Source organism: Coptis chinensis, chromosome 7, assembly GCF_015680905.1.
Source record: "Coptis chinensis isolate HL-2020 chromosome 7, ASM1568090v1, whole genome shotgun sequence".
NCBI classification, from domain to species: domain Eukaryota; kingdom Viridiplantae; phylum Streptophyta; class Magnoliopsida; order Ranunculales; family Ranunculaceae; genus Coptis; species Coptis chinensis.
In genome coordinates this window covers 96565459-96593249 of record NC_141462.1, presented here as the reverse complement: position 1 = coordinate 96593249, position 27791 = coordinate 96565459, and the positions used below count along the sequence as shown (strand labels likewise).

The 27791-nt window shown below is 37.3% G+C and overlaps 1 protein-coding gene across 1 annotated transcript; it reads left to right on the top strand.

Moving 5' to 3' along the window:
- The first annotated feature begins 40 nt into the window (after positions 1-40).
- On the top strand, positions 41-27747 carry LOC147490322 (uncharacterized). The gene is given in 27 exon segments (XM_086570890.1): positions 41-179; positions 322-1155; positions 1251-1457; positions 3322-3369; positions 5411-5486; positions 5489-5870; positions 5873-5930; positions 7404-7581; positions 7583-7605; positions 8725-8980; positions 9386-9626; positions 9709-9878; positions 9959-10567; positions 11223-11389; positions 16747-16963; positions 17060-17275; positions 19503-19548; positions 19551-19618; positions 19823-20065; positions 20956-20982; positions 20984-21164; positions 23343-23560; positions 24587-24654; positions 24656-24736; positions 25783-26047; positions 26928-27207; positions 27552-27747. Coding segments are annotated over 25 exon segments (5121 nt in total). The 5' UTR covers positions 41-179; positions 322-334; the 3' UTR covers positions 27183-27207; positions 27552-27747.
- Positions 27748-27791: the final 44 nt, after the last annotated feature.

Below are 27791 nucleotides of genomic sequence, written 5' to 3'. Positions count from 1 at the left end.
ACTGATATCTAGCGCGCCGCTCTTATACTAGGTTTCTTGGGTTCGTACAATGTCAAAAGTACCCTTACAATGTTTCCTATATTCCCAAAACCAGTACATTCCTCATTCTGTTATTTTTTTTTTTAACCTTCCAAAGAGCTCCTCATTTCCAACGGTAGCAAATCACTGAAATTACAAAGGTTTGAAACAAATTACTCTTCTTTCGAATATATTTGTATCAAAGTTTACTTCTTTACAAGTTTCACTTCACTTGCTTCCTTATTCTACTCAAATTTATTTACTAATGCAGCTTTGTTTGTTATTATTATTTTTTTTTTGTAGAAAAGGAGTAGTGATGGCTAGAAAGAAACAAGCTAGACCGTATAGGTCAGGTGGTTTAATGGAAAGTGTTGATAGTGTTAAAGGAAATTCAAACAAGTCTGCTAAATGTGATGATGTTAAAGAAGAGGAAGAGGAAGAAGTACAAGTTGTTGAAACAAGTAGGTTTGTGGAGATTGATAGAAGTAGTTGGACGTCGGACGGGCATCTTGACATTGCAGAGGTTATTGTTACAGATATTAGGCCTAGAGGGAAGTTATTAAGTTATGGTTTGACTGAGGATGTGTATATGGATTCTAAATATAGTTTTCGGTTTCGGTTACGTAATGTAGAGGATTATATTGAACGTATTAAGTTGGGTCATTGGCCTAAGGTGGAAACTGATCATATATTTTTGGAGTTCATAGATACAAGTAAAGTGGAGGATAGTGAGAAGGATGATGTAGTGTTTTCAGGGAATTTTGATGGTCCAGATGATGGTGTTTCTGGTCTTGCTCATTTGGTTAGTCAGAAGATGGTGATGGTGAGACCAGTTAAGGAAGTAAGAGTAGTAGAAGATGCGTTGATTCTTACGATGAGAGTGGAGATACTAAGGAGTGCTTTTGATGCGTGTGATTCCCTTCTGGATGTTACTAGGCAGCCGTGGAAGAGGAGTATGGTCAGTGTCATGGCTTGGCTGCGACCGGAAGTTACTACCCAGGAGGGTATTTATGGAATTGATAGGTCAAATTTTGTGGATCTTGATTCACAGATGGATACAGACGATGATCATATTGAATCCAGAAGAAAAATGAGGTTCAATGCTGCTGATTTCTACGACGCCATAAAACCACCCAAGTTAGTATTGTTGTTTAACTTGTTAAGTTTCTGTTTTTATTTTCTATTTTAGTTTATTACATCCTGGGTAATCACCTTTTAATTCTGCGAAACAGAGATGCACCTATGCTGGAGGATGAAATCCCTGACTTGCTTCCTGAACTGAGACCCTACCAGCGCCGTGCAGCTTATTGGATGGTTGAAAGAGAGAAAGGGACGTCTCTAAAGTCAAGTGAAAGGGATCAAAATCAGTTCTTAAGGCCCTTATGTGTTCCTGTGAATTTCCTTTACACGGAATTACTAATGTTCTACAATCCATTCAGGTGTGACTCTCACCCTTTTGCCAATCGCTTCGGACACCTTCTTCCTGACATTTTTAAGATATTTTGCATAGGCAGATTAGAAGAGTTTTATTTTTTCGGATAAATATAAATATTACTGAGAAAAATAAAAGAAAAGAAGTGGTAAATAATAACTCGCTAAAAAGAAGCAGAGAACAAAAGAAACAAGAAACTACCATTCCCTTTTTAGTTTTTTAGACATTGTTGTCTCTTCTTGGGTCCAAATTCCCATAAAATATGTAAGAGAAAAAAGCCGCCACATTTGCTTTCCTTAGCAGGGGAACCAGAAACATATATTCTCCTCAATACATGTGGTGTGGTTAATTGCTTTTCCTGATAAAAATGGAAAGGAAATTGTATGGCTGTATGCATTGTATTGTGCATTGTTATAGTTACAGTGCCAACTGATTAGTATTTGGTGAAGAAATTTTGTTCAGTTCTTGATCAACTCTAGATATATTCAAAACACAATGCTTTTTTGTTTTCTTGGTTTCTAGTGAAAGATATCTTTTTTTTTTTTTTTGATCGGTAAATAGATATTTCATTGATATAAAAATATAAAAACATAGAAATAGTAGGATGAGGTATCCTTACATTGAAAACCACCTAAAAGAAAGAACAACATCAAATGTCGTGAAAACACCGTTCTCAAATCAAAATATCTTCCCATCTACACACAAAGTGCTCAAAAGGAATGTTACTAGTTTCCTGACAGCTTTGGCCCAGAAAAATAACAGCCCTTTAATTGACATGATTACTTCCTCCAAAGGCCACAACACCCTCAAAAGTTCTTCTATTCCGTTCCATCCATAGGGAAGGAATCATTCTCCATATACGTCTTCCCTTTTGAGATTGCATATCAAGAGACCACGAGGCTAACACACCCAAGGGTGACCCATGAACTACGACGACCCTCGAATGAGAAAACATCAAACTTGCCAAGAAAAAAAGACAATCAAGGAGGATATGATTGTCACCATCTTTCAAACACAAAGGATGAGGCGTTGACTAATGCTTCCTTGAAATGTCTCTTTCTAAGATTATCGACCGTTAAGATTTTACCCAAGGTTGCACACCATACAAAGAAAGTTTTTAAATGAAAGATATCTTTTCAGGACATTTCCAGCAGAGTAGTACATGACAGTTCCCAAGTAAGGGGAGTGTAATGTGGACATTATTATGAAGCCAAAGGGTGTGCATGTCATAGGTGTAACAATTTAATCTTTTTATTTAGTGACATTTTTGTAAGATTTTGTGACTAGCTAGGTAACCCTATTTGAAATTAATGGCTTGATTACAGTCAGATTTGATGTTATTGAGAAAGAAATAAAAGAGACACTTTGTTGTAGATGCAATTCCCTTTGCTCTGCTTTCTTGTATTTGTAGGATACCTCATCCTCTTTACTTTTGGATTGACTTTTATTATTATTGTTATTAGGATTATTAATCATTATTATTATTAAAAGCTAAGTTACATTGACCGGATAGGTGTCTTAGTATCGATTACGGATAATGGGAAGTGTCCGACAATGAAAATATCAAAATTTGAGGTAAATCACATGCAATGTGTGTCTAATATGTGTCCGACACGGACACGTGGATACGTATCTGACACGGATTTTTTTCAAAATATGGCGTGTCCATGTAACCTAGTTAAAAAGAGAAAGGTGTACAAAGACTATAAGATCTTTTCCTCTTTATTATCATGTTGTAACATATATGCATTCTCACATCCTATCATTTTCATTAAGGAAACACATGAGTACAGAAGTCGTTTTTTTCACATTGTTATCTCCTATGAATTTGGACTTACACTTTTCATGTACTTTGGTTATATAATTTCTAGTGGAAGCATTTCGTAACAAGAATCAATCTCTTCATATGTGTCGGTGGAGTTTCTTTGGGTAAGCCATTTTTATATTGCCACAAACTCACAACCATATCATGAAAGTTTTTGAGATTCCAAATAAGTTAAATTTTGAAGTTAATCTTTAGTTAGAAATTATTCATCACTTCAACATCTAAATTCAATTTTTTTTTTATCGGTAAAATTAGGATACATATATTGATAAAGGAAAAACAATTACAAAAAGGAGGAGATATCCAACGACTACAAGTAAAAAAAAAAAAAAAACCTAAAAACAAGAAGGATCGTTTCCTAGGTTCCGCACTTCAAAACCTACTACAAGGAGGAAAAAAGAAATAAAAACATCAGAATTAGAACATGAATGACTCCCATCTACACACAAAGTACTCAAAAGGAATGTCTTGGGTCTTTTCATGCGTCTTAGACCAGAAAAATAGAAAACCATTTATGACCATAATGACCTCCTCCAAAGATGCCTCAACTCTCTCAAAGTGTCTCTTGTTTCGGCTCCAACGATAGTCCCCCGTGAAGATAGCAAAAGGAACCATACTCCAGATTCTCCTCCCCTTACGGAGTGAGAAGATACATTCCAAGAGGCTAGAAGCGACTTCTCGAACCCGGACATGACATATGAATAAAAGCACTCCATGCCCTCCAAGAGAAATGACACAAAATAAGGGTATGATTCACAGATTCTCCATCAGACAAACATAAAGGGCAGAAATTAATCAAGGCTTCTTTGAAGCGTCCCTTTCGAAGGTTATCAATAGTTAGCACGTGACCCAAAGAAACACACCAAACAAAGAAAGCCACCTTGAGGCGGTTTCTGGTTTGAGAGTAAACATATCTAAGAGAGTAAATTCAATTTTTTATATAACTTGGCATCCAAAAGATAACTCTCACGTCCTTGAATTCTATATAATTTGACATTTGGACGAGGAATCTAATTATCAAGTTAATTTATAATGGGAAGGATTATTGTGACACATTAAAGTGGCATACCATTTGAGGCACACAGAAAGAAGAGTTAAAGGGCTGATTTTTTGTGGATATGTTCTCCACATCATGGAGATTGTCCTTTAAAACTGATCCCCTTTGGATGTATCTAAACCAGTGTTATCAGACCCGGCCCGGCCTGGCGGTTTGACCCGGTAAACCGGCGAACAGGTCCCCTAACTGGGCTGGGTTTATGATCAGATTGTTTAAGCAATTGACCCAGTGTGGAACCGGTTAGCTCGGGCGGTTTTCTCATAAACCCAGCTGAACTGGACGGTTAACCAGTGGGCCGAGCCAATGCTAGTCTGGCTAATTCTGCTATTCTTAGTAAATAAAAAATAAATTGTTTATAAGCAGACTTGAACCTTGGTCCCAAGGAAACTCAATCTTACCCATCGACTCATCTGCCACTTTTCCCCCAAAGTGTTGCTGATACATGTAGGTATATACATATATTTAGTACAAGTAATGACCCACTGGTCCAACCGGTGACCCACCGGTTGAACCACTAACCCAGTGACCCAGTCCTTTCACCGGGTTGACCTCTGGGCTGGGTCTGATAACTATGATCTAAACCTTGCCAAAAGTTGTATTCAAGTTTAGCATGCAGTCCTTCCTGGAGGAAAAAGAGCAGATAAGCAGCAGCCGATGATGCAGCATCAAATTTATATTACAGTCCACAATAATTCACTTTTGCAACATTCTTTTGACAAGGCTAAACATTTTCAATGGGCTGAGTTCGTGTGAGGGTGATCTTCATCGTCATGAGAACATCCTCACAAAAAATCAGGCCCTCATGAGAACATCCTCACAAAAAATCAGCCTTACCTTTTCTTCCTGTGCACCCAACAACGCGGTCATTTTTTGCTGTGTCCTTGTTGATTGGAACTTTTAGTAACCCCTTTTATCATTATCATACACATTTTCAAGCATTTGTAGTTCAACTTTTGGACTCTGTCCTGATGATTACAACTATCAGTCTACGAAGACATGCATTTTCCATCTAACTTATTCAGTGGCGCTTGACGTTAATTTGTAAGTGCCTTTGGTTTTTGTTGAATCTGAGTCATAGTTTTGTAACAATCACAGATGAGATGGGTCTGGGGAAAACTGTTGAACTGCTTGCTTGCATATTTGCTCATCGTGAAGTCCATGTCTGAAGGCACCACTGCATCTGAGGTCTTAACACAAAGCTGCGGAAGGCCAGAAGAGTAATCTGAAAAGATTGAAGATAGAACGAGTTGAGTGTAAATGTGGGGCTATAACTGAAAGCCATAAATATAAAGGATTGTGGGTTCAATGTGATATTTGCGATGCTTGGCAACATGCAGATTGTGTTGGTTACTCACCGGCAAGAAAATTTTCAAGCTCCCCAAAAGTTTCTAAGGAAGGAGGATGTAAAAAAGTTCAATCTGGAAACTGTTGGAAAAGTTCAAAAAGGAAGGCTTCAAACATAGTTGAAATGGAGGGATATTATATTTGCCAGCTATGCTCTGAACTTATCCAAGTTTCTCACTCTCCAGTTCATAATGGCTAACTCTTATAGTCTGTCCATCTCCCATATTACACCAGTGGCATGCCGAAATCCTTCGGTACTATCCTTTATCCCTTTAGTTTTTACTCAAACTTATTTGTCTCCCAATAATACATAATAGTATGTTGTCAGTGCTCTAGAATTATTTATATTATTGTCAAATCTATTGCAGTAAGAAAATAATATACATATAGTGACATTCAGAAGGCGTATGAATTTTGAAAGACCCCAAGACACTACCGGTTGAAAATCTACAACATGCACTTAATGACATACAAGGATGTTTTGCACACTTCTCTTTTAAAGGGAACAATGATGTTAAGTACCCACGTAGCAACTTGTTTAATATTAAAATCTGTGTAGAAACATTTTGCTCCGTGTAATCTCTTTTGTTCAGCTCCAAGAAGGCCCTAAACCAAAGCATCTATGTGGACTATGATTTATTGAAGAACTCTAACCCAAAGCACTTATGTGGACTCTGCTGTATGGAAGAACTCTAAATCTCTAACCTCTGACAACCTTAGGATGGATAGGCCACTGGAATGTATACAACACTTGTTTCATGACTACACCTTTACTAATGCTCTTTGGAACAGCGGTAGAACATGTATGGTACGTCCTCCTGAGAAGCAGGTGTAATTGGCAATGTCACACCTTAGAACCTACTGGAAAGCTTGTTTAAAAGTTGCCATTTAGTAGGAGAGATCTATGCCTATTGCTGAAGGAGAGAAGTAGGAGTCCAGAACTATGGCTTCAACGAGGATCCATAATTGCATGTCAGCTAAATTGTAATGTTTCAAGAAGTGGATATAACCACACTATATCACTTCAATCAACTCCCGAGACTTGAGTTCTAAGTTCTCTTGAGTTCTAAGTTCTCTTGGCTAGCGGGAGGTGTTCTCATTTATATGTTCGTGGACCCTGTGGCCTGTAGTATTTTTAGGCCAGTGCAATACACAAGAATTGTTTTTATCATTCCTTGATCTTGCATATGATTGTTATAATTTGCAGTCCTATCAATAGCAAAATGTGATTTTATTCACTAATTGTTATTTTTTTTAATCGGTTTTTATAAAAAATACACAAGATTTTTATGGGGGACCAAGTTCCCAGTTCATTTATGAGGATATCGGAGTAACATTTTCTTACATGTAATTTTTTTTTCCGAGAATGGTCAGTTTTTCGTTTGCATTCCCATTTAAGAAACCAAAATTCTTCAAATTAGCAATTTTTGTTGTCGAAAAATGTATATTATATTTATATCAACCTATTCTAGGATGTATATTAAAAGCTATGTTACATGGAGATGCCATATTTTAAAAACAATCTGTTCCGGACACGTGTCCTGTCCAGTATCCAGACATGACACACACACATATTGTATGTGATATACCTCAATTTTTGGTATTTTGCCGTGTCAGACACTTCATATCCGTGTCAATATAATTTAGATGAAAAGTTGGAGAGACCTTTATGTTTGGTAATATTGCAGGTTGAGCTTACATATTAACTATCTTCCATTTGCTTTTAGTCATACAAGACCAGGTTCTCTCAAGACTTTCGTTTATGAAGGTTTAAGAAGCGCTTCCCTTTCAACTACACCAAGCGTGGATATTAGTGAATTTGTGAGTGCTGATATAGTCCTGACAACATATGATGTCTTGAGAGAAGACCTTTCTCACGATTCAGATAGGAACGAAGGAGATCGGCCGCTTCATGCGATTTGATAAAAGGTTATCCCCACACCATCTCTACCTACCATTGTTTGAAATTTTAATGTGATTACTTTTCAAAAAGTTTTATTCTGATCTTATTATGGCATCTAATACATTATCATGCCTTAATCAAACAGGTGATCTTTGCACTAATGACCTTTCTTACTTTAGAGGCTTTTGTTTGCATTTAAATATTCTTCTTTTGGAAGTTAACTACAGAAAGGAAGATAATATTGGGTCTGCTAATAGTCAATATTAGAGCAGGGAGTTAACTAGATATAGTTGTATAGATATCAAGGGGCCAGACACGATTATGTAAGGGACAATTTCCTTGATTGTCTGACATGAAATCAAATCCTCAAGGTGTTGAACTTTTTTTCATTATTTATTTTGAACACAATATAAGCATGTCATGTGGAAAAACACTTTTTAAAGCATGTTGGTGCTCTTTTAGTTGGATTTTCTGAAGCTTATACCATCTGCAAGTATATCGAGTATAACACAGTGGGATATACTTTTGGTACGACTCAAGATCAAGACATTCTGTGTGTAACAAAATGTTTTAATTTCATTTCATATATCAAATTCAGATTAGATTGTAATCTGAAGTCTGAACTAATGAATTCCAAAACTATATGATAGAATTGTTCATTTAAGTGATCGATCTCAGTTTGCACTGAGATTCAAGTCTTCAGATAGATTTTGGACTGTAGGGACGTACCTGGAGTCTTCATAATCATCAAGACAATTTTGACATTTATAGTAATCTTTCCAGGGGTATATGATAAAACTTCATGATGTTATCTGGGTGCGAAACAGCGTTGTCTAAAGTACGTAAAAAGCTTTGATATGTCTGTTTTGACAAGATGTACAGTACTGTTTCTCATCTTTTAAGTATGATAAGGAATATAATTGTTTTTGCAGCAAATGCAGCAGTATTGAATTTGGTTATTAGGTCCATTTCGTTCTTTTGACTATTTTCATTGGAAAGATACAAATATATACAGTTATCTACTTGATGGTTGTGCATTTTTGTACTATGCACCTGTGCCTTTTTTCTAGAGCACAGTGGAATCTTTTTATTCTGGTTCTATTTATTAGCCAGTTGCTAAGTGTATACAAGAGGTCAACTTGTAGGTATCCAGTCATTCCGACTTTGCTAACTAGAATATTCTGGTGGAGGGTATGTTTGGATGAGGCTCAGATGGTGGAGAGTAATGCGGCTGCTGCAACAGAAATGGCACTGCGTCTTCATGCCAAGCATCGCTGGTGTATTACAGGGACTCCTATTCAACGCAAACTGGATGACTTGTATGGACTTCTGAAATTCCTTACTGCAAGTCCTTTCGAAGTCCGTCGTTGGTGGGTTGAAGTTATTAAAGATCCATATGAGGTATGTGAATATCTAGTATTTTATTTTATTTTTATTTTATTTTTGTAATTAAATCAAGTGCCTGCTTTATGGTCTTTAGACCATTCAGATTATCTACCTCCGTGTCCGTAATGGGGAAGAAAATAGTCTTTCAGATTACACCGCCTGAAACTGTTTTCTTAGTTTTATACACAATTATCATGATCAACAGAACAAGAGATCTGAATTGCACTTTCCCCTCTTCATTTGACATGCACACACTGTTCTATCTGTGATGTTTTATATATCTAATCGTGATCGTGTATTTTTCAACTATGAATGTATAATTTGCCAGAATTGTTGAAATGGCAGAGTTTATTGTCCTCTCTCTTTCCAATGTGGCTGATTGTGACCACAATTTCCTTACTTTACACCTTTCTTTTTTAGAGAAGAGATGCAGGAGCCATTGAATTTGCACACAAGTTCTTTAAGAATATCATGTGGCGGTCAATGAAAGTACAAGTGGCAGATGAGTTGCAGCTTCCTCCACAGGAGGAGTGGTTGTGCTGGCTACTCTTTTCACCAATTGAAGCACACTTTTATCAGAAGCAACATGAAACTTGTTTAAGTTATGCCCATGAGTTTGTTAGGAGTTTCAAGGAAGGCGTTCATAAGAGGAAATTTGGAGGTATTCCATTACAATCATGCCGTATTGATGCTACCTACAGCAAATGTCAGTTTAATACTTCTCATAATTCTGAATCTTTCAGGATCTCAATCATGTGAGGCTGCAGATGATATTGTCCTTACCCATGTGGAAGCGGCAAAGTTGTTCCATTCACTCTTGAAGTTGCGCCAAGCCTGTTGTCATCCTCAAGTAGGGAATTCTGGATTGCGTTCTTTGCAGCATTCTCCTATGACTATGGAGGAGATTTTAGGGGTGAGTTCAGATAAGTACATATTAGTTGCTTACCTATATATTTCAGTTTTTGTGGTCATGCAATCATGGTGTTTGTGTAGGTTCTTGTTGGTAAATCCAAGATAGAAGGGGAGGAAGCTCTCAGGATATCAGTTATGGCACTGAATGCACTGGCTGGAATTGCTATTATTGAAGAAGACCTCCCCCGAGCTCTTTCACTTTATAGAGAATCCCTAACTTTAGCGGCAGAACACTGCGATGACTTTCATTTGGACCCTTTAGTGAATATTCACCTTCATCACAATCTGGCTGAGATATTCCCAGATAACTCAGGTAAATTAGATGAAGTCCAGTCAATGGATTGGAAATTCCTCCAAAATGCTGAAGAAATGGCTTTGAGATTGAGTGGAAAAAATAATTTTGATGAGCATTCTGCAAAAAGACAAAAGATAACCGATGAGAGCTCATCGCATTCAACTTCCAATGAAGGGTATCTAGAGCAGCAAGGCAAAAATTCTAGTTCTGATTTATCAATTGTTGGTTCAAATGGGGATGAAGTCATAGAATATGGTGGTCCGCCCCTAAATACAGGTAAATCCATTAAAGATTGTTTGAGATTAGCATCTAAGAAAGTTGAACATAAGTACTTGGCGATGCACGTTTCCAAGCTATCCCAGGCTCAGCGAGAGTTTAGAGATATATATATGCAGGTACTATTCTGCTTAATTTCAATCTTTAGCATGTTTTCATGTTGCTATTTTTAGTGCAATCATACTCTTTGATCATGTTGTTTAGCATACACAATAGGATTTCGTTAAATGTTACATGGACACGCCTTATTTTAAAAATAATCCGTGTCGGATATGTATCCATGTGTCCGTGTCGGATACATATTGTATGTGATATACCTCAATTTTCGATATTTCGCCATGTCAGACACTTTGTATATGTGTCGGATACGGACACACTTATCCGTGTCAATGTAACTTAGGATTTCTGGATGTTGGTTAGCAACTCCTTTCCGAACATGTTCAAAATTTAAATACAGTGAAAAATGAAACTAACAAAGACATAATTCTTTGGGCTCCTAATGCTGAAAATTGATGATCAGAGAAAGAAATTGTAAAATGTTATCAACCACTCTGAAAGTTTGAGTTGTTGGAGAGGCACGTAACATTAATCTGTTGTATTGAAGTCATTAGATGAAATTTTTCCCCAAGTTCCATAGAAGTGACTGATGAACTATCTTGTTTTCTTGTCTCTAAAGAATCGCTCCCCCCCCCCCCCCCCCACCCTAAATCTATATTGTAGTTTTTCTTGGACACTTTTAGATAGTCTCCTTTAGTTCTTCTCGAATCTGAGTAGGTATGCAGTGCAATTGGTGACCTCAAAAATGAGCACAAAGCTTGGTGGTTAGAAGCACTTCATCATATAGAGAAGAATGAAGATTCCTCAAAGAAATGTATCAGCAAAGTTCAGGACACACTATTCGGGAACTTAAACATTCCAACACAATCTCGACTTGCTTCACGGTTAGTATTTGTTCTAGTTCATTTTTATATTTATGCCCTAGAACACTGTCATGAGCATGTAGCAGCAATGATTCGACTGCCAAAAAAAGTGTTTTAGCCACTTTTCATAGTTAGAGAGAATTTCAAAATAAATGGGCATTTATTGCATCATTCTTGTTAAAACAAAGACTACCTAGAGACCCAGTTTTTATTGGCTACTCAATTTCTTGTCTTAGTTTAGTTTATCTGTGGATTAATAGTTTTAGTATGGTATGAACAGGTTTAAGTTTTTATTCCGCAACCCCTATACATTCTCATTGCTCCGTAAACATTGTTGAATTAGTCCACCCTCCTTATAGCAAAGTTATCTGTTTGCACCTCTGTGTGCTTGTCTTAGTGAATTCACTCAATTCAGATATCAACGCTTACCCTTACTGGAAGCATCAAATTTCTCACCAGGAAATGATTCAAATGAGTAATGATCTTATATATTTGTGTCTACACATTTGTAAACATACATATATGCATATGCTTTACTTATCGACCTTGGTGATAGATCCACCTACCTATTCTTTGTTTAGTTTTCTATTTTTTTTCCCTCTTCTCTTAAAGCTTTTGTGATGCAATCACAATTACAATCACGAAATTCAACTTAATTCTCAACTAATAATGAAACCAACTCAATCCAACTATATTGGTCAAAGTCCTACAAGTCCTTATATAGGAAAACAACTGCTAAATCTATTGAAACTCTCTAAATTCGAAAATAAACATAACGCCAAAATACCCTTATATTAAATAACCTCAAATTAGTAACTAAACCTTATTCTAAGAATCCCTAACCATATAGAATCCATTATGTGACTCACTTAACAATGTGAATTCTAAATCACATCATTCTCTACCACTTGAAGAACTCGTCTCTGGCGAGTTAGAAGTCTTCTTGGATCTCCAATCACTGGGACAATGAGGCAGATAAGCATTCTTCCTAGCTTTAGCAAGCTCAATTTGATTGCACAGTGTGAAGACACACGACCTTAAGAATTATGATAAGTTTGCTCCCCATGCACGATAAACAACAAGCTCGGATCGTCCCAAGTGGTGCCTAAAACCAAGTCACATGCTTCAAGATCACACACATGACAAATAACATATTTACTAAAATCGCTCATGCGAACACCAACTGTCTCTATTAGCTCCTCAAAATCCCTAACTTGGAAAAAATGCACTTTCTAAGGCCGATGGTGTAGGGCCTTAAAATCAAAGAATTGCTTGTACATAATCCAAAATCACATGAGAAAGACAAGGACAAGTCTTAAAAATCAGTTGATTATATAAAGTAGCACTGTCTGAAAACATTACCACTTGTAGACTTTGTATTAGGCTTAAATATGTGCCATAAATATAGGCAATCCTTTATCTGCTGGAGTAAGGATTCCTTTTGGTGCATCTTCTGACTCTTCATCTTTCATCTCAAGTTGAGGTGTCTCCATGTTAATAAGAACTGGTTCTTAGGATTGGCTTGAACATGACCCTCTTGACCACAACTGTAACACTTAACAATATTCTTAGGAGCTGCGATAGTGGGTATGTAAGATGACATAGATGAAAGGCAGCTCATTTTCTTCTCAGACTCACATTCAAAACTGTAAACTTCGTCCAGTGTATATAATCCGTACATTGACTAAATCATAGTGAATGCTTGCCCTAAGATCATGTAGAGATAACGACGAATGCGGACCTCCTTACAATCCGCCCACAAATTTTGATAGGCAAACACATATCCTATCGTGGAAATCCATTCAAGACATACCTAGGATTCTAGTATACTCGTAAACTCTAGAATATCAACCTTAGGCTTGAATGCATACCCAGACAGTGGAGGACGATTCACAATATCTCATAGAGGTGAGTTCTCTCTTCTAGATTCCTTCCCAATTGGTCGGTAAATGTGTATCGGGGGAGAAGTTGTCAAATCCACTTTCAGTTTCTCAAAATTTTCATCTAAAACACTAAACTCCAATTCTCATCATAACTTGAAATTTTCTCAATTATGTCATTCAAATTATTTTCTTAAGCTCAAACTTCATGTTAACTTATTTGATTGTTGTAGCCATGAAACAATCTTTTTTTCCAAAAAAAAGCTTGAATAAAAGATACTAGGGATTGTTGTGATATGGCGGTCTGACTAATAACTTTGGTATTGATTTGGTGGACTGAATTTGGGAATCTAAATGGAACTAAATAGTATATGGACTAGTTACTTGACAGATTTGGGTGGGGTTTGAATAATTGAATTAAAATGACACGTGCTGGTTTGCGGTTGCTGGGCTTAATGAATGGGTGAGGGCAGCCAGGCAGAGTATTGAATCTGAACAATGAAATTGATGACTAAAGGGCCTTAGTAATAGGTGGATTGTTATGTTCTATTTGTGAACTGGCCTTAAGTTATAAAAGATGATATGGGCTTGGTTTATGAACAAGAACAGTGGCGGAGCTATGTGCAGGGAAGGTAGGGCACGACCCCTTGAACTCATGAGAAAAAAAATAGTAGTACTATACAATTGGCCCTCAGACCACAATTGAATAAAAAGAAATAACTAATAGTTGAGGCCCACATTTTTGTCATTCTCATTCTCGTAAGAACCGAAACCAACAACTCAATTACAAGCCTACAACCCATCGATACATCATACATCACCTGATCACCGATCACGTCAAATCAAACCGGAATTACCCAAGGAGCTCTAATAGTTCCAGGTTCAACATTTTAATACATTCAAAACCTAAATTTCTTTATGTAAAATCAAATTAAATTCCTAATTTGTTATTGCTGTTTCTTTATTAATTTGTCGACATGTCATCACTAGCCACTTCGTGCTAGGCCCTTGGAGGAAATTCTTGGCTTCGCCACTGAGCAAGAATGGGCATGGACTAAACAAAACATATGGACAAGTGGTGACACTTTTATAAAAGGGAATAAAAAAACACGAGCAAAAAAAGGAAGCATGGATAGAAGCTCTTACAAGGAATGGAAATTGGCGGATAGAAAAGTAGTATTAGGATGTATGAACAGATACAAAGACAATAATTTCCTTTTGTCTTCTTTACTGAGCTTGTGGTGTGGTTGGCTGTAGAAACCTTGATGATGGCGAATCGATGCGAAAGCAATTGTGTATTTATTTTTTTAACTCAAGAACAAATTTCTATTTGGAATCCAAAGTAAATTATACAAAAGATTTAGAGGTCAAGCGCGCTATAAATTGTACCTATGGATAGCAGAAACAAATCATCCTAAACACATTTTTATTGGAACCAGCTGTCATCACATTATTGTGCAATACTTTTTACACCCTCCTAAGCAGCACAATAGCTTCCAGTCCCAAAAGTCCAAATGTATCAAACACAAATGGGATGAATCAGTGTTGGTTAGCCACATGAGCTTCCTTCTTCACTTGTATACCTCATTGCCAAACCACGTCATACAAAATATCTTGTACATGGTCATGCCTATATTTAGACTTTTGCATTGTGTTGCATGGTCCCCAGAGGCGGCAAGGCAACTTTTCATGCACGCGGACATCATGCTGGCATACGCTGCCCAAGACCTTCCATAGGAATAGCAATGAGAAAGTCTTTGGCGTGATCAGACCTGAAGCAATCAACAACTGCTTTCTGACGAGTTGAAAACTCAAAACCCCTCTCAAAACCTATGATAATCTTGCCATATTAAGCTTCCACCAAGACATGCTGCGGTTTATAGGGGGCGCCAACGTTGAGGCTAGAGTATTGAGGTCAAAATTAGGAGAGTGGAGTTGTAGTTCTACAACAATGGCATTATCAAAGGCATCACCCATAGGTGTACCATTGCGACTTCTAAGAAAATGATTTTGAAGCTCCTCTATTGGACTCGTGAGGCTACAAATGCAAAACTGATGAGATTTGTTGCACAATAGATGCAGAGACCAGCATGGCGTAATGGAAGTGTAGACAGGCACCATTGGAGGTCACCAAATACAGGGCATCAGATGTTATAATGCCTTGAAGAGTTGAGCAAAGGTCGTGATAAAAAAGCTAGCTGCTTCTATAAAATATGATGGTGGACAAGTACGGAGGGCAAAGACCAGTTTTGATGACCCCCCACATGCTCGTAACAGTGCCAGTTCACGTTGCGGGTCCTTTAGCTAAGCTAATAGATTCGTTAGTTTCAAAGTTTTCTCAACTCGTTTGTGGACAAGACCCCGTGATGAATGACATGTCAGTACTGACTACCACTCAAAGCAGCGGGACTTCGAGATGAAGACGGAGATATATTAGGTGGGAAGAGAACATGATTAGAGCATCGAGGATCCACTGATGGCCAGAAAATCTACGTCCTAGCCATGTTAAGGACTAGCCCTAATGACGACCCAGGTTCCTCAATAATGCTTAAAGTTGTCGATATTTGCTAAGCGTCACCAATCATAGTCCTATCATCTAAGTATCATACCTGGAGCTCTAACTGAGACTGGATATGCAACACAAGTCGATGTAGGACTAGTGCAAAAAAAAGAGCCTAATGGATCACCCTGCTAGATTCCTGCTACTGATAATATGTGATCATGCTCCAAATATAGCCTCGCAGGCTGGCTGTACAAGTATTCTACCCATAGAGCAATAGCTGGACACCGAATATGGACCTCTCTCAGCATGGTTGCTCGAAGCATTCTTAAAATTCACAAGCGACACAGTGAAAGTCGAGTTCTCCTTCTTGTCATTATTTAACTGGTTAACAACATGCAAACTTGCTTCTACCTCATAAAAGCATTTTTTTTTTCTGAATTTTTTCTGCCTTCTTGAATATTAAGAACAAACAAGCAAGACCTACCTTCAAGACATATAAGCCTTGAAATCTGGCTCCGATACCAAATTGATACCATCGCAATTGCAAACACAAAAATTCATACAAGTTTTACATAGGAAAACAACTTCTAAATAAATTAAAACTCTCTAAATTCGGAATTAAAAATAGTCACAAAATACCCTTATACTAAATGATCTCAAATTAGTAACTAATCCTTATTATGAGAATCCCTAGCCATATAGAATCCAATTAACGATGTGAAACCCTAAATCGCATCATTTTGTTGTTTGATGGTACTATAGAAGTTATGTTCTTTATATTTCTAATGATGGAATATCGAATTTTGGAAAAAACTGTGAACAATAGCATTTATTGTGTATTCAAAGCTTTACAAGGAAAGCACCCTTGTTTGTAGCTTGTGTTATGGTACATATTTCTTATATAATTTTTTGTGCAGTAATTTTTCAAAGAAAAGCAAGTTTTATGCAGTATGTTGTACGAATCTATAATATTATTTATCGGGATTTTGATTCAGATTTCGAAGTATAAGTGGCTTGAAGTATGTCATCCAGAGTAGCTTGGATTCATTGGAATCCTCCAGAGTAATGCTAATTGAACGCATTCTCGAAATTGACAAGACAATGGAGAAACCAAGGGATGAAGATATTTTACTTGTGAGATACTGTGGAAGTTGCCAAGATAATGGTAAAGGTCCTATATGTGTTCGATGTGAATTGCGCAGCTTATTTCAGGTTAGCTAATTGATTTTTTTACTTCCACTTTGCTAATTGACTTATAGATTATGTTAAAATTTTCTTCATAGACTCATATTTTTCTGTTTTGTCTAGTTATATGAGGCACAACTCTTTTTATGTACAAAAGAAGGAAGAGGAGGACGTGAAATTGAGGTTATATCTGCTGAAGAGGCAGTGGACATACAAAAGAAGAATTCTGCATTGAATCAATTCCATACAGGTGTATCACGTACCAAAATTGATTCATCTTCACCAGCTTTTCAGAGTGAAAAGATTAAAATGCAGAGGGCTGTGAGGGAAACAGTCAAGGTCTGCTCCTTATTACTTCTCTATTAATAGTTTAGATATTTTGAACTTTATAAACTGTCAAAGACTAGTTGCTCTGAAAGCCCAATCGTATAGTGGTCCTCCTACAATGTGTATCAAAGACTTCATTAGTCACACATGGCAGACACAATCACACAAACCTTATCACACAAACAAAGGGTCGGAAACATGTCCAACAATACTGTCGCCAACAGGAATTGTAGATCATGCACACAAGGTAGGCACAATCTTATCCACATACACGGGTGGAAAGCACACACAACAACATGTGACCTACAATCCCTTTGATTTACGTTGTTGGTGCACCCCTCTAAAATATCATGCCTTCAATTAGGTATTAGTGTATATCTTTGAAGATAATGGGTTCAAGTCTGCTCAAGATTTGTTAGAGTGAAAAGAAAAATATCTAGCCGGACCTTGATCCAGCTACTGTGTATGACCCTCTATCTAGCTAAGTTCTTGTTGGATGTGCCCACCTCTGTGTGTGTGCAGTTAGCATGTTCCTGCCATGCGTGTGCCTGATTCCATCTGATGTAACTGTTGGTGCTCCTTCTTAAAGCTTAGACATCTAGAAAAACAGTCATCAACAAATTCCTCATCCCAAAAGTATTAACTATCCAGAATGAATTCTTTCTATCTCTTCTCTTTCTGAAATTCTAATCCAAAATTGTGAATGGTGAATCAAAAATTTTTCGATCTCTTCCATCTTCCTTTGTTCATTCTTTGTTACAATCTTCAATTTGTGTTTAGTTGTTTTGGAGACCGAAGAACTAGGGTTTGGTTTTACAGTTTTACACGAACAAGAAAACCAGGAGATATTATGTTTTTGAAGAGTAGTGGGATCATGATCCCATGTACCTGGGAGTAACTTACGACAATACTACGCCAATATAACTACATCTAAAACATAGTCTTTTTTTTAAGGAAGGGTTAACTAGGATTAACACACTCCCCCCCAACAGATGGCACAGCACATCCACATGAATTTATCATCTGACGACACAGCGCTTCACCGTTAACCATCTGGTCAAGTCACTTAGAATTACTCCACTACCCTTCCCCATGTCAAATTACTAAAATAGCGCCTGATTTTATCAAGACCAAAGAACTTGGCATTTGAAGTCTACTAGTTTTTTTCCGACACGCCTCAAGATCCTAGAGGTCTAATCGAACGAAACAGCATATATTGAATTTTGGAATGGGGGTATTCCTAATTAACTAAAATTATAATGGGTTGGGGGTGGGGGGCTAGTTCTAATTTTAACTACTGTTTTTTTTGTGTGGATTTTACCAATCAAGATGCCAATTGGCTACAACTTGGAATTTTGTGCATGTGAGTTCATGTAATGGGTTGCTATGCCTATCTTCCTATTCCTAGAAAATTGTTTACTTACTGAATCCTTACACGGAGGAATACAATAAAATACAATGTCAAAGAAGTTGGACAGTATGTTGCATTTGGTCTTGTTTACACTGCAACTGTTGGGGATATGAAGCACAATTTATTATTGCATTGGAATAATATAAGTAAGTTACATTAGTGATATTCAAAATGATGTTGCATTACAAATGGTATTCCTAATTAACTAAAATTTCAGTATGTTGCATTTGGTTTTATTACAATGTTACCATAACTGCAATATTCCTTATACTATGAGATCCCTAATCGCTTATACTATGAAATATTCCTTATACTATGAGATCCCATATAGTATGAAATATTCCTGTGGGATATTTCTTTTAATATGAGATATTCCTCAATATGAGGATCTGATCTAGTACTCCTAGCTCACAATTGTTTATTCTCTATAGTTGGCAAAGATTTCTGGGTCCTATTTGCTTAGTTTCAAGGTGCTCTGGGTTTGAGGTTAGTGGCAGAGGCGCCTGAGGTGTAAGCTTCAATCACGCCTCAATAGCAAACACAACTCAATATTTATTTTTATTTTTAAAAACGAACAATTCTCCATATGAATAAGGTTATTTTGTGCTTTGAACAAAGATTGGGGGTGGTGGTGAGAAGAAAAAGTGAAAAAATTTGAAAAAGTCAAGTTTTTAGGATCTTGGGTTATTCAGCCATTGGGTGTGTTAATCTGCCAAAAGGCTTAAGCTGCGCCTCAAAGCGTAAGCTTCAGTGTAAAAAAAAACGCTGCATTTTAGATTTTACTATGTATTTTGCTTTCCAGTGAAATTGTTAATTGTATGTGTGCAGGTTTCAAAATCTCCTTCAGAATTGGAGATTCTCCTAGGTGTTCTAAAGACTTTTCAAAAGCTTGGTTAGGGAAGGATGGTTTGTTGGCAGCCACTAAGCATCTATTTCTTTTTGAGGTATCAATTAGTTCCGCGATCTTTCAATTGTTAGTTTTGTGTATTATATGAGTTAAAAAAAGGAAGAAGTTTGAAGTGAACTTCTCAATCTTTAGAATTTAGAAATGGAACTTTCACAATTCCGTGTTGTATTTTCCCCTAGTTTCGAATTTCATGCTGGATGCTCTATTTGAGTAGTTCTGTTTTCATGTTTATCTGGTTTAGGTTATGCGGAAGGAGTATGCTCCAGCAAGTACCTTGGCAACTGTTCAGGGACAACTTCTATTTGCGCATGATGAAGTAAGGATGTCGATCTCACGATTGCACCTAAGAGAATCAGAAAATGACACTTCTAGAGATGCTTTAACTCCGGAAGAATTAGTCGCAGCTAGTGTGCAAAACACTAGTGATAAAATTATGGGCTTATCCATGCTATCTCGTATAAAGGGGCAATTTCGTTACTTAAAGGTACTAACTTAGCTTAACTATTGCACTTTATAATCATTGTTCTACATTAAGGATTAGTGGATTACTACTACTGAGCTACTGTCCATGACTACTACTAAACTATAGGATCTTTCAACTTAAAACCAATTGGTGATGAGTGGATACTGTTATGCAAGGCTTTAAGTGTCTCATGTGGGACTAAACTAAACATCTCAACAACTACCTAAAGGACATTCCTCGTCTTTGCATTCTAGAAATGGTATGAAACAGAGCTTTCTCAGTCAACATTTTTCTTACACTCATACTCTTATCATTTAATGCTCTACTCCACATATCGACTCTTCTTGCCGTACTACTTTATGTTCCTGGGTGGTGTGTTCTAAAAGAAGGGTGGAACATGTAAGTGTATCCCTTTGCCAATAGCAGGTAGTGTTGCATATAAAATTCTGATCTCCGGTGTAAACAATATCAAGTTTCTGAAACTGTGGCAAGCTTCATTTATGATTTACGACAAATGGTGATCATGTATTGGAGCACATGTGGGGTGTTCCATGCACCATAAAATGCTTATACAGAGGATTAGAGCCAAAATCATATGTCAAACCTCTGCAAATGATATATATGTATGACCAAAAGGTGTTATCTGTGAATGTCTAGACATGATTTCATTCGTGTCAGTATGGGATATTTTCTGTGGTTTTGTCAATTGGATGCGATGTATGAGTCAAACCTCTTAAAAATGACTTGTCAACTAGTCGAACAAAATCATTTTGTATAGGCTGTTCTTTTGTAAACTGCATCTACATTCACCTAGCGGAAATTCTGGGCTTTACCTATTATTTAGAGACTTCTTTTAGTATGTGCAAACTTCTTTCCTTGCAGGAGCACTTACTTTTAGTTTATTCTACCAGGGATTGGTTATTTCCAAACAAAAGTCGCGAATTGGAAAGCCCTAATTCATCCATGCATGTAGATACAGATAGCTCAGCAAGCACTTCTCAGACAAGAGAGATAGATGAATGCATTGGCAAAGCTGATGATGAGGCCTGCCCAGTTTGTCATGAGAATCTCAGCGACCAGAGAATCGTATTCCAATGTGGGCATGTTACTTGTTGTAAATGTAAGTTCCTTATGTGCAATTTAATCATTTTGTTTACCCTCTGGAAATGAAATATATCTATCTAATATGCCTGCCACCCCCTTGATTTAACTACCATGTGATTCTTGCATCTTATGACGTGGATAATCTAACAATGTGACGACTGTATGGTACTTTATCTGCTATATGTTTGGATCATCTAGATGTGCTTGCTTAAAGTCAACAATGGCTGCTTTAGGCTAGTTTGGACAATGGGTGGGGCCGGAGGTTCAGGCACACACTAGTATTAGAACAGTTGGAAGGAGAAACTAGGCATTTTAAAGGCATTAAGAAGCTGGGAACAAGCATTTATTTGTCTGTGGAGGAAGGTGAGAGTTGTTAAATATGGGCATCCAACTCAAAACCAATTGGCAATGCGTGGAGCAGCCCCAGAACTTATATACTTTTATGCAAGGCTTTCGATATCCGATGTAGTATTATAAATCTCAACAAGAGTTACCAGTGGATCCACGCCAAAAAAGGTCATAAACTAAAGAATAAACAGATTTTTTATTTTAATCACCAGCACCGTTGCATCATTTTCTATTCTAGAGTATGCAAATGTAATGTGGATAAGAACTTCGAGTTGAGTGCCGGACAACAAAAATGGGGATGGAGAGGGAAGAGTAAAAGACACAAAAACTGAAAGGACATGTAGAAAGAGGAAAAAGAGTATTCTGGTTTCTCCTGTATCGGGCGATACACTTTAACACACGAAATCATGATAAATTTTATCTGATAACGAGTTTTTAAGACACATTTAGTTATTTTTATTTTATTTTATCTAATCTTTGGAAGCCATCTTAGGTTTTAGTTTTGATAAATAACAACCCTAAGCAATATTTACTTACTCAATTAATATGTGTTATACATAAATCGCTAAATTTGGGCCTAGTGGTTGAAAATGATGAACATTTTTCATCAAACATTTCTAGTAGTGTACATGATAAAACTCGATTTGTTTATCTTTCTAGATAAAGGGCAAACACATTTAATATTATAAACATTTAAGTGTATCATACAATAGTGCGATACATGATACGATTCGATACTCGATGTGCTAAAAATGAAAAACGATATATGATGTGATATAAGATTTGATAACTATGCCGAACACCCAATATATGTGTTATGGCTGAATTTTATCGCACTTTTTAGGAATAACCGGATAACTTTATATTATACTCAAATTAGTCACATAAGGTATTTTGGTCATTCTCCCTCTTTCACCTAATCGTTTTGTCGGACTCTTGTGCGGCATGCGATATTAGCTTTCAGTTTTGGTGCTTTTTTCATCCGCGAAATTACTTACAATGCTTGCTAGGGGGATGTGTTTAATGATCTTACCTGTGTGAACTGCTTTTTGTCATGTCGATGAGGTGTCTTCTTACGTGTTTCAACATATCATCTGAATTCTTTTTGCAAAAGTACAAGCTACGTTCCTGGTGGATCCAGATTAACTCATTAGACCAACTCCAGTGGTCCTGTAAAACTCAAAAGAACAGTGAAATCAAGGTCCGTATTCCCCCATCAGTGCATTGACTGCATTCTCATATCCAAAAATTCCCCTATCTTACTGCATAGATGCAGCCAAACAAATATGCAGTATGCAGGAAGACTTGGAAGCCATTGGCATCCAAAACCAGTCGCCAATACCACCAGCGTCCCAATCCTCAGGTGCCACTCCCACTGGCGTCCGAGATATGATCTAATTACAGCTTGCTTCCTCTCTTTCATAATCTCAAATTAAAAGTCAATCAGACACAACACGAAGTAGCGTCCCCTGTTGGTGACTATTGGAGATCACTCCTCTTTTCCTTTATCTGCATCAACTGTTTATGAATCTGTTTGAGGATACAGGTGAATGGAGTTCGTCTTAGTAGATGAGTGTGCTCTGCTTTATTTTGCTTCAGAAGACTCATTTTAGGAACAATGAATTGGTGGATCCTGCTCTGCATGTGCATCTTGCATATCTCGATTTTTGCTTCTTACCATGTATTATCTCTGTAATATTTCTACTAGACTAGACATGTATGACAGTTTTTAGTGCTGGTATAACGAAGAAACTAAAATTTAAAAGACATAACTTTGAGCAAGACATAAATCATTAATTTGAAGACCTAATTTTCTTATTACAATTTCCGCAATGCGGTGGTGCAGGTTTGATTGCAATGTCAAAGCATCAATTATCCCCTCCAGGAAACACTGACGATGAATGGGTGATGTGCCCGACATGTCGACAACGTACAGATTTCAGGAATATTGCCTATGCTGATACTAGACGAAATTGTGCACGTAAATCTAGGATACCAACTACATTCCAAGGTCATGAAAAGCCTGAAGCTTCTATAGATGTTCAAGGTTCATATGGAACAAAGGTTAGTCACCTTTCTTGACCTCCTCGTACTCATCAGTACCTTTGAGGATAGGTAGTGTTCCTATCTTATCAACTCGCACTCATTATTTAGTTTGTGGTGATCAAGTAAAATGCACCTCGTGTGTCATTGTTTTTTAGGTTTTGAGTTTGCTTAGAGTAAACTGCCACCTTGTGTGTTTTTCGGCATATGCCATCTCAAAAAGTTGTTTCACTCACAATATACATGAAAATCTGCACTCTCCATAAACTCGAAGTTTTAGGGTAGTCAACTATTTGACATGGTATCCGAGCTTTTGTTGTAAGAGGTCTCAAGTTCAAGTCTCTCCAAGTGCAGTTACACAATGGTGAGTAATCAGTGATTTAACAATGGTGTTTCTAAGTGTGGGTACCTGCACCTTGTTAAACATTGAAGCCTTTGATATTTAGATTTCTCTCCAAGGTATTTTTTTTGGGTTGGACAGAGAGGAAGCAGGATTTGAAGAAGACTGGGCAACGCTAGTCACTACTCCCACTGGGGGTAGGATGATTCTGTTGTTCCACATCATATTGCATGCCATTTTGGGCTTTGCTCTAACGAAACTATTACTTTGTTTGCCCTAATAGGTGTGTGTGTGTGGGGTGGGTGGGGTTGGGAGGGGTGTAATATTAACATTGAAATGATGGTCGTAATACTTATGTCTATTCGAGCATTCAGGGTTGTTGCTAAATATGTCTCCCTCTAACAGCCCCAGCTTCTAAAAAGAGGATCTGGGTGTCAGTCTCCAGTCCAACAGTAGCATTTAGGAGGGTCTCATTGGCATTTACACCAGCTTTAGTTGTCAGGATGTGTTAAACCTACTGGTGTGATTAGTTGCTAATTTGTGTGAGACCGAGTATTAATTGTATTGGTTCTCAGAATATTTTTTTCTATAAAGTTCCAGTTATTTGATTAATATACCTCTTAGACCCTCCATTGCAAGCAGTAAGTCTTTCTTGTCAACATACAGTCTTCGTAGAAGTCTGAAGTAAATCTTTTGTGTTTATGAAGATTGAAGAAGTCACGAGACGGATCCTTTGGATCAAGTGTATTGACCCAACGGCGAAAGTGCTTGTCTTCCAGTTGGAATGATGTTCTTGACGTGTTGGAACATGCTTTAGCTGCTAACCAAATTTCTTACATCAAAATGAAAGGAGGCAGGTTAGCGCTGTTCTATTTTTTAAGTCACATAGATACACTGATCTGCACACTCATGGTCGGGTCGTCACTTAACAACTACAGGACATGCGACACTTTTATTTATGCCATATTAACTGCTTGCTTCTTGTTGTTGAGTTTGCTTGGACACTTTAGTGTTGAAGCAAATACCTTACTCCTTGTAGTTTATTAGTTTATTTACATTATTGAATCTTGTAGGAGTTAATTTCATATATCTAGTATTCTAGTCCCAACAACTTTCTTGATGAGTAAAATCATACAGAGGCAAACCTAACATTTATTTGGCCTCACTAAGGTAATTTGCACCATATAACATTAACTGGGCCTTACTGTATGGTCTAATTTTTAGAGATTTCAATTTTTTATATTTTTTTATTGGTGAAAAGTGTATGTATTATATTCTATGTTACATGGACACTCCATATTCTAAAAATAATTCATGTCGAATACATATACACGTGTCCGTGTTGGACACAACACGGACAGTGTATGTGATATACCTCTGTTTTCAATATTTCGTGTATGTGATATATCTCTGTTTTCGATATTTCGCAGTGTCGGACACTTTGTATCCGTGTCGGTTACGGACACATGTGTCCGTGTCAATGTAACTTAGATTATATTGATTATTAATAATATGAAAAGTTTAAGGACTAGGTACCCTGTATAGATAAAGAAAAAGAGAAAAAATAAATAGTTTAAAGATTTTTAAATAGTGGGGTGTAAAAATCTCTCTGAAATGCATGAAAAATGAGGGAAAGAACATTGTTAGATGCTGCTTGAGAATAACCTATTTGCAAGCCTAGCTATTTACTTGCTCAATAATTCTGATTATTACTAAACCAGTTAACCTGTATGCGGGACTTGATATTTCTTGGAAAGTGATTGGTTGCTCATTCATCTTATTCTGGCCCTCCAGTCATACTTCTTGACTGAGGAGTGTAGCCTCTCGACTGAGAAAGAGAGTGTGGGTTTCCTTCGAAGTTAGAAAACTCTCTTGATTAAAGTATTTGTAACTGAAACTGCAGGAAATCACACTTAGCAATCACGCAGTTTGAAGGACATTGTGCCAATGAGGAAGGAACTGGCATGAGATGTGGCCAGCAACCAGGAACAAAATCTTTTCAAGTGATGTTACTCCTAATTCAACATGGAGCCAATGGCCTTAATCTCTTAAAGGCAAAGCATGTCATCCTTATAGAGCCACTTCTCAACCCTGCGGCAGAAGCACAAGCAATCAATAGGGTTCACCGCATTGGACAGGACAAGCCTACAGTTGTTCATCGTTTTATAGTACGTATATACCTCTTTATTCACTTTGTATAGATCCAACCATCAGCATCATCCGGTCTCTATGAATATTAAATGCCTCAGTAGGGAAAGGGAGAAACATTATCCTTTATTCAGTTTCAACCATCAGCATCATCCGGTCTCTATGAATATTAAATGTCTCAGTAGGGAAAGGGAGAAACATTATCCAATAGAGTTGACATATGAGATTTGTTACCCGCGAGTTATTTGATCAGTTTGATCTGGTTCTAGATTCTTAGTAAAAGGGTTTGAGCTATATTTCTAAAAATTGTAGGCTGTTAAATTCGTTGCTGAGCATAGCCTTCTAGAGTGACCAGGTTGTTGCTTAATTTAATAGTAGGTTTTGTCAAGAAGGCACATTGGCACAATGATGTATGTCATGAAGGCACCTGAACATGAGGTTAACACATCCCTAACAACACCCTCAGAAGTAGGCACGTGCCCAACAACACTTTCCTCTGCGCTAATGGTAGGCCTATGTTATTGTGGGGTATCTATGCCCGCGGCTATTTGATATTAGTCCTGGGAGGTCACAGATAGAAGTCTGCGGTCTAGGGGTAGCGCTAGTAGGGTTTTGTTGGGCATGTGCCATTGTGCCCACCCGAAGGATGTTTTTTAGTGGTGTGCCAACCCCTGGTGTGCTAAACGTATGCCTAACCCATGTTAGACCACAACCCTTTTTATATTCGTTATCATCCTTCTCTCCAATAGCCTGTGGTTTAAGAATATAGTGGTTAATGACCTAATGATTTCCCCTCTTTTAAAAGCTTCCAGAACTGCTTTCATATCATGTGTCCTGGCTATGTACTGGACTTGAGGTCGAAACTGCACTCTGATTTTTTCTCATCTTTTCTTATGGTAGATGAAAGATACTGTTGAAGAAAGCATCTACAATTGGAACAGAAGCAAGACGAGTAAAACAATCATTAGTGGAAACACCAAATGTCAAGATAAACCAGTTTTAACGTTAAAAGATGTGGAATCTTTGTTCTCTTTAACTACGCCTGTCAATCCACCGGAACGTGAGAACAAACCAACTGAAAGTTTAATGCATTTGCCTCCCACGGTTGCTGCTGCTCTCGCTGCCGAAAGGAGATGGAAAGAAGGTTTGGCGTAATTGCATAGACACTCATCCTAAGAATGTGAGTATACCAAGCTTTGTATATATATGCTTCTTTTGCACTTGTATGCACATTCTGCGTGCGCATATACACACACAAGTTATTATCTTAGCATGAAATTTGATGCTATATACTTGCATGATTCATCATCATGATCATGGATGAGCAGAAACATAAAGTGTCGACACGTGAACACCTGGAGGAATGCCCGCACGTGTTAAAATTTGATTGCTAATTAGCACTATATAGTACTGAAAATAAAAATAAAATGTATGTGAAACTATTTAAGCTTGTTTGTGCCGTCATGTGAGTGATTATGTAGAGCCAAGGATCACCGAGATAACATTTTCTTCTTTGTGTTCCAGGACTTGGACTTGATGATTAATTATTCTTGCTCTTTGGTTGATGTTTGGCTGTGCCAGTGACATAGTACAAAATATCAAGATATGTGATATTCAATTTCTCAATATGTATTGTGGATATATTTCTTTTTAGAAATATTTAATATTATTTCACATATAAATATTGTGGATATATCTAAAATATCGATATTGATATCAATATTGTGGGCTCTCTCTTCACACTGATGCAGGGGTGTAAAAAGG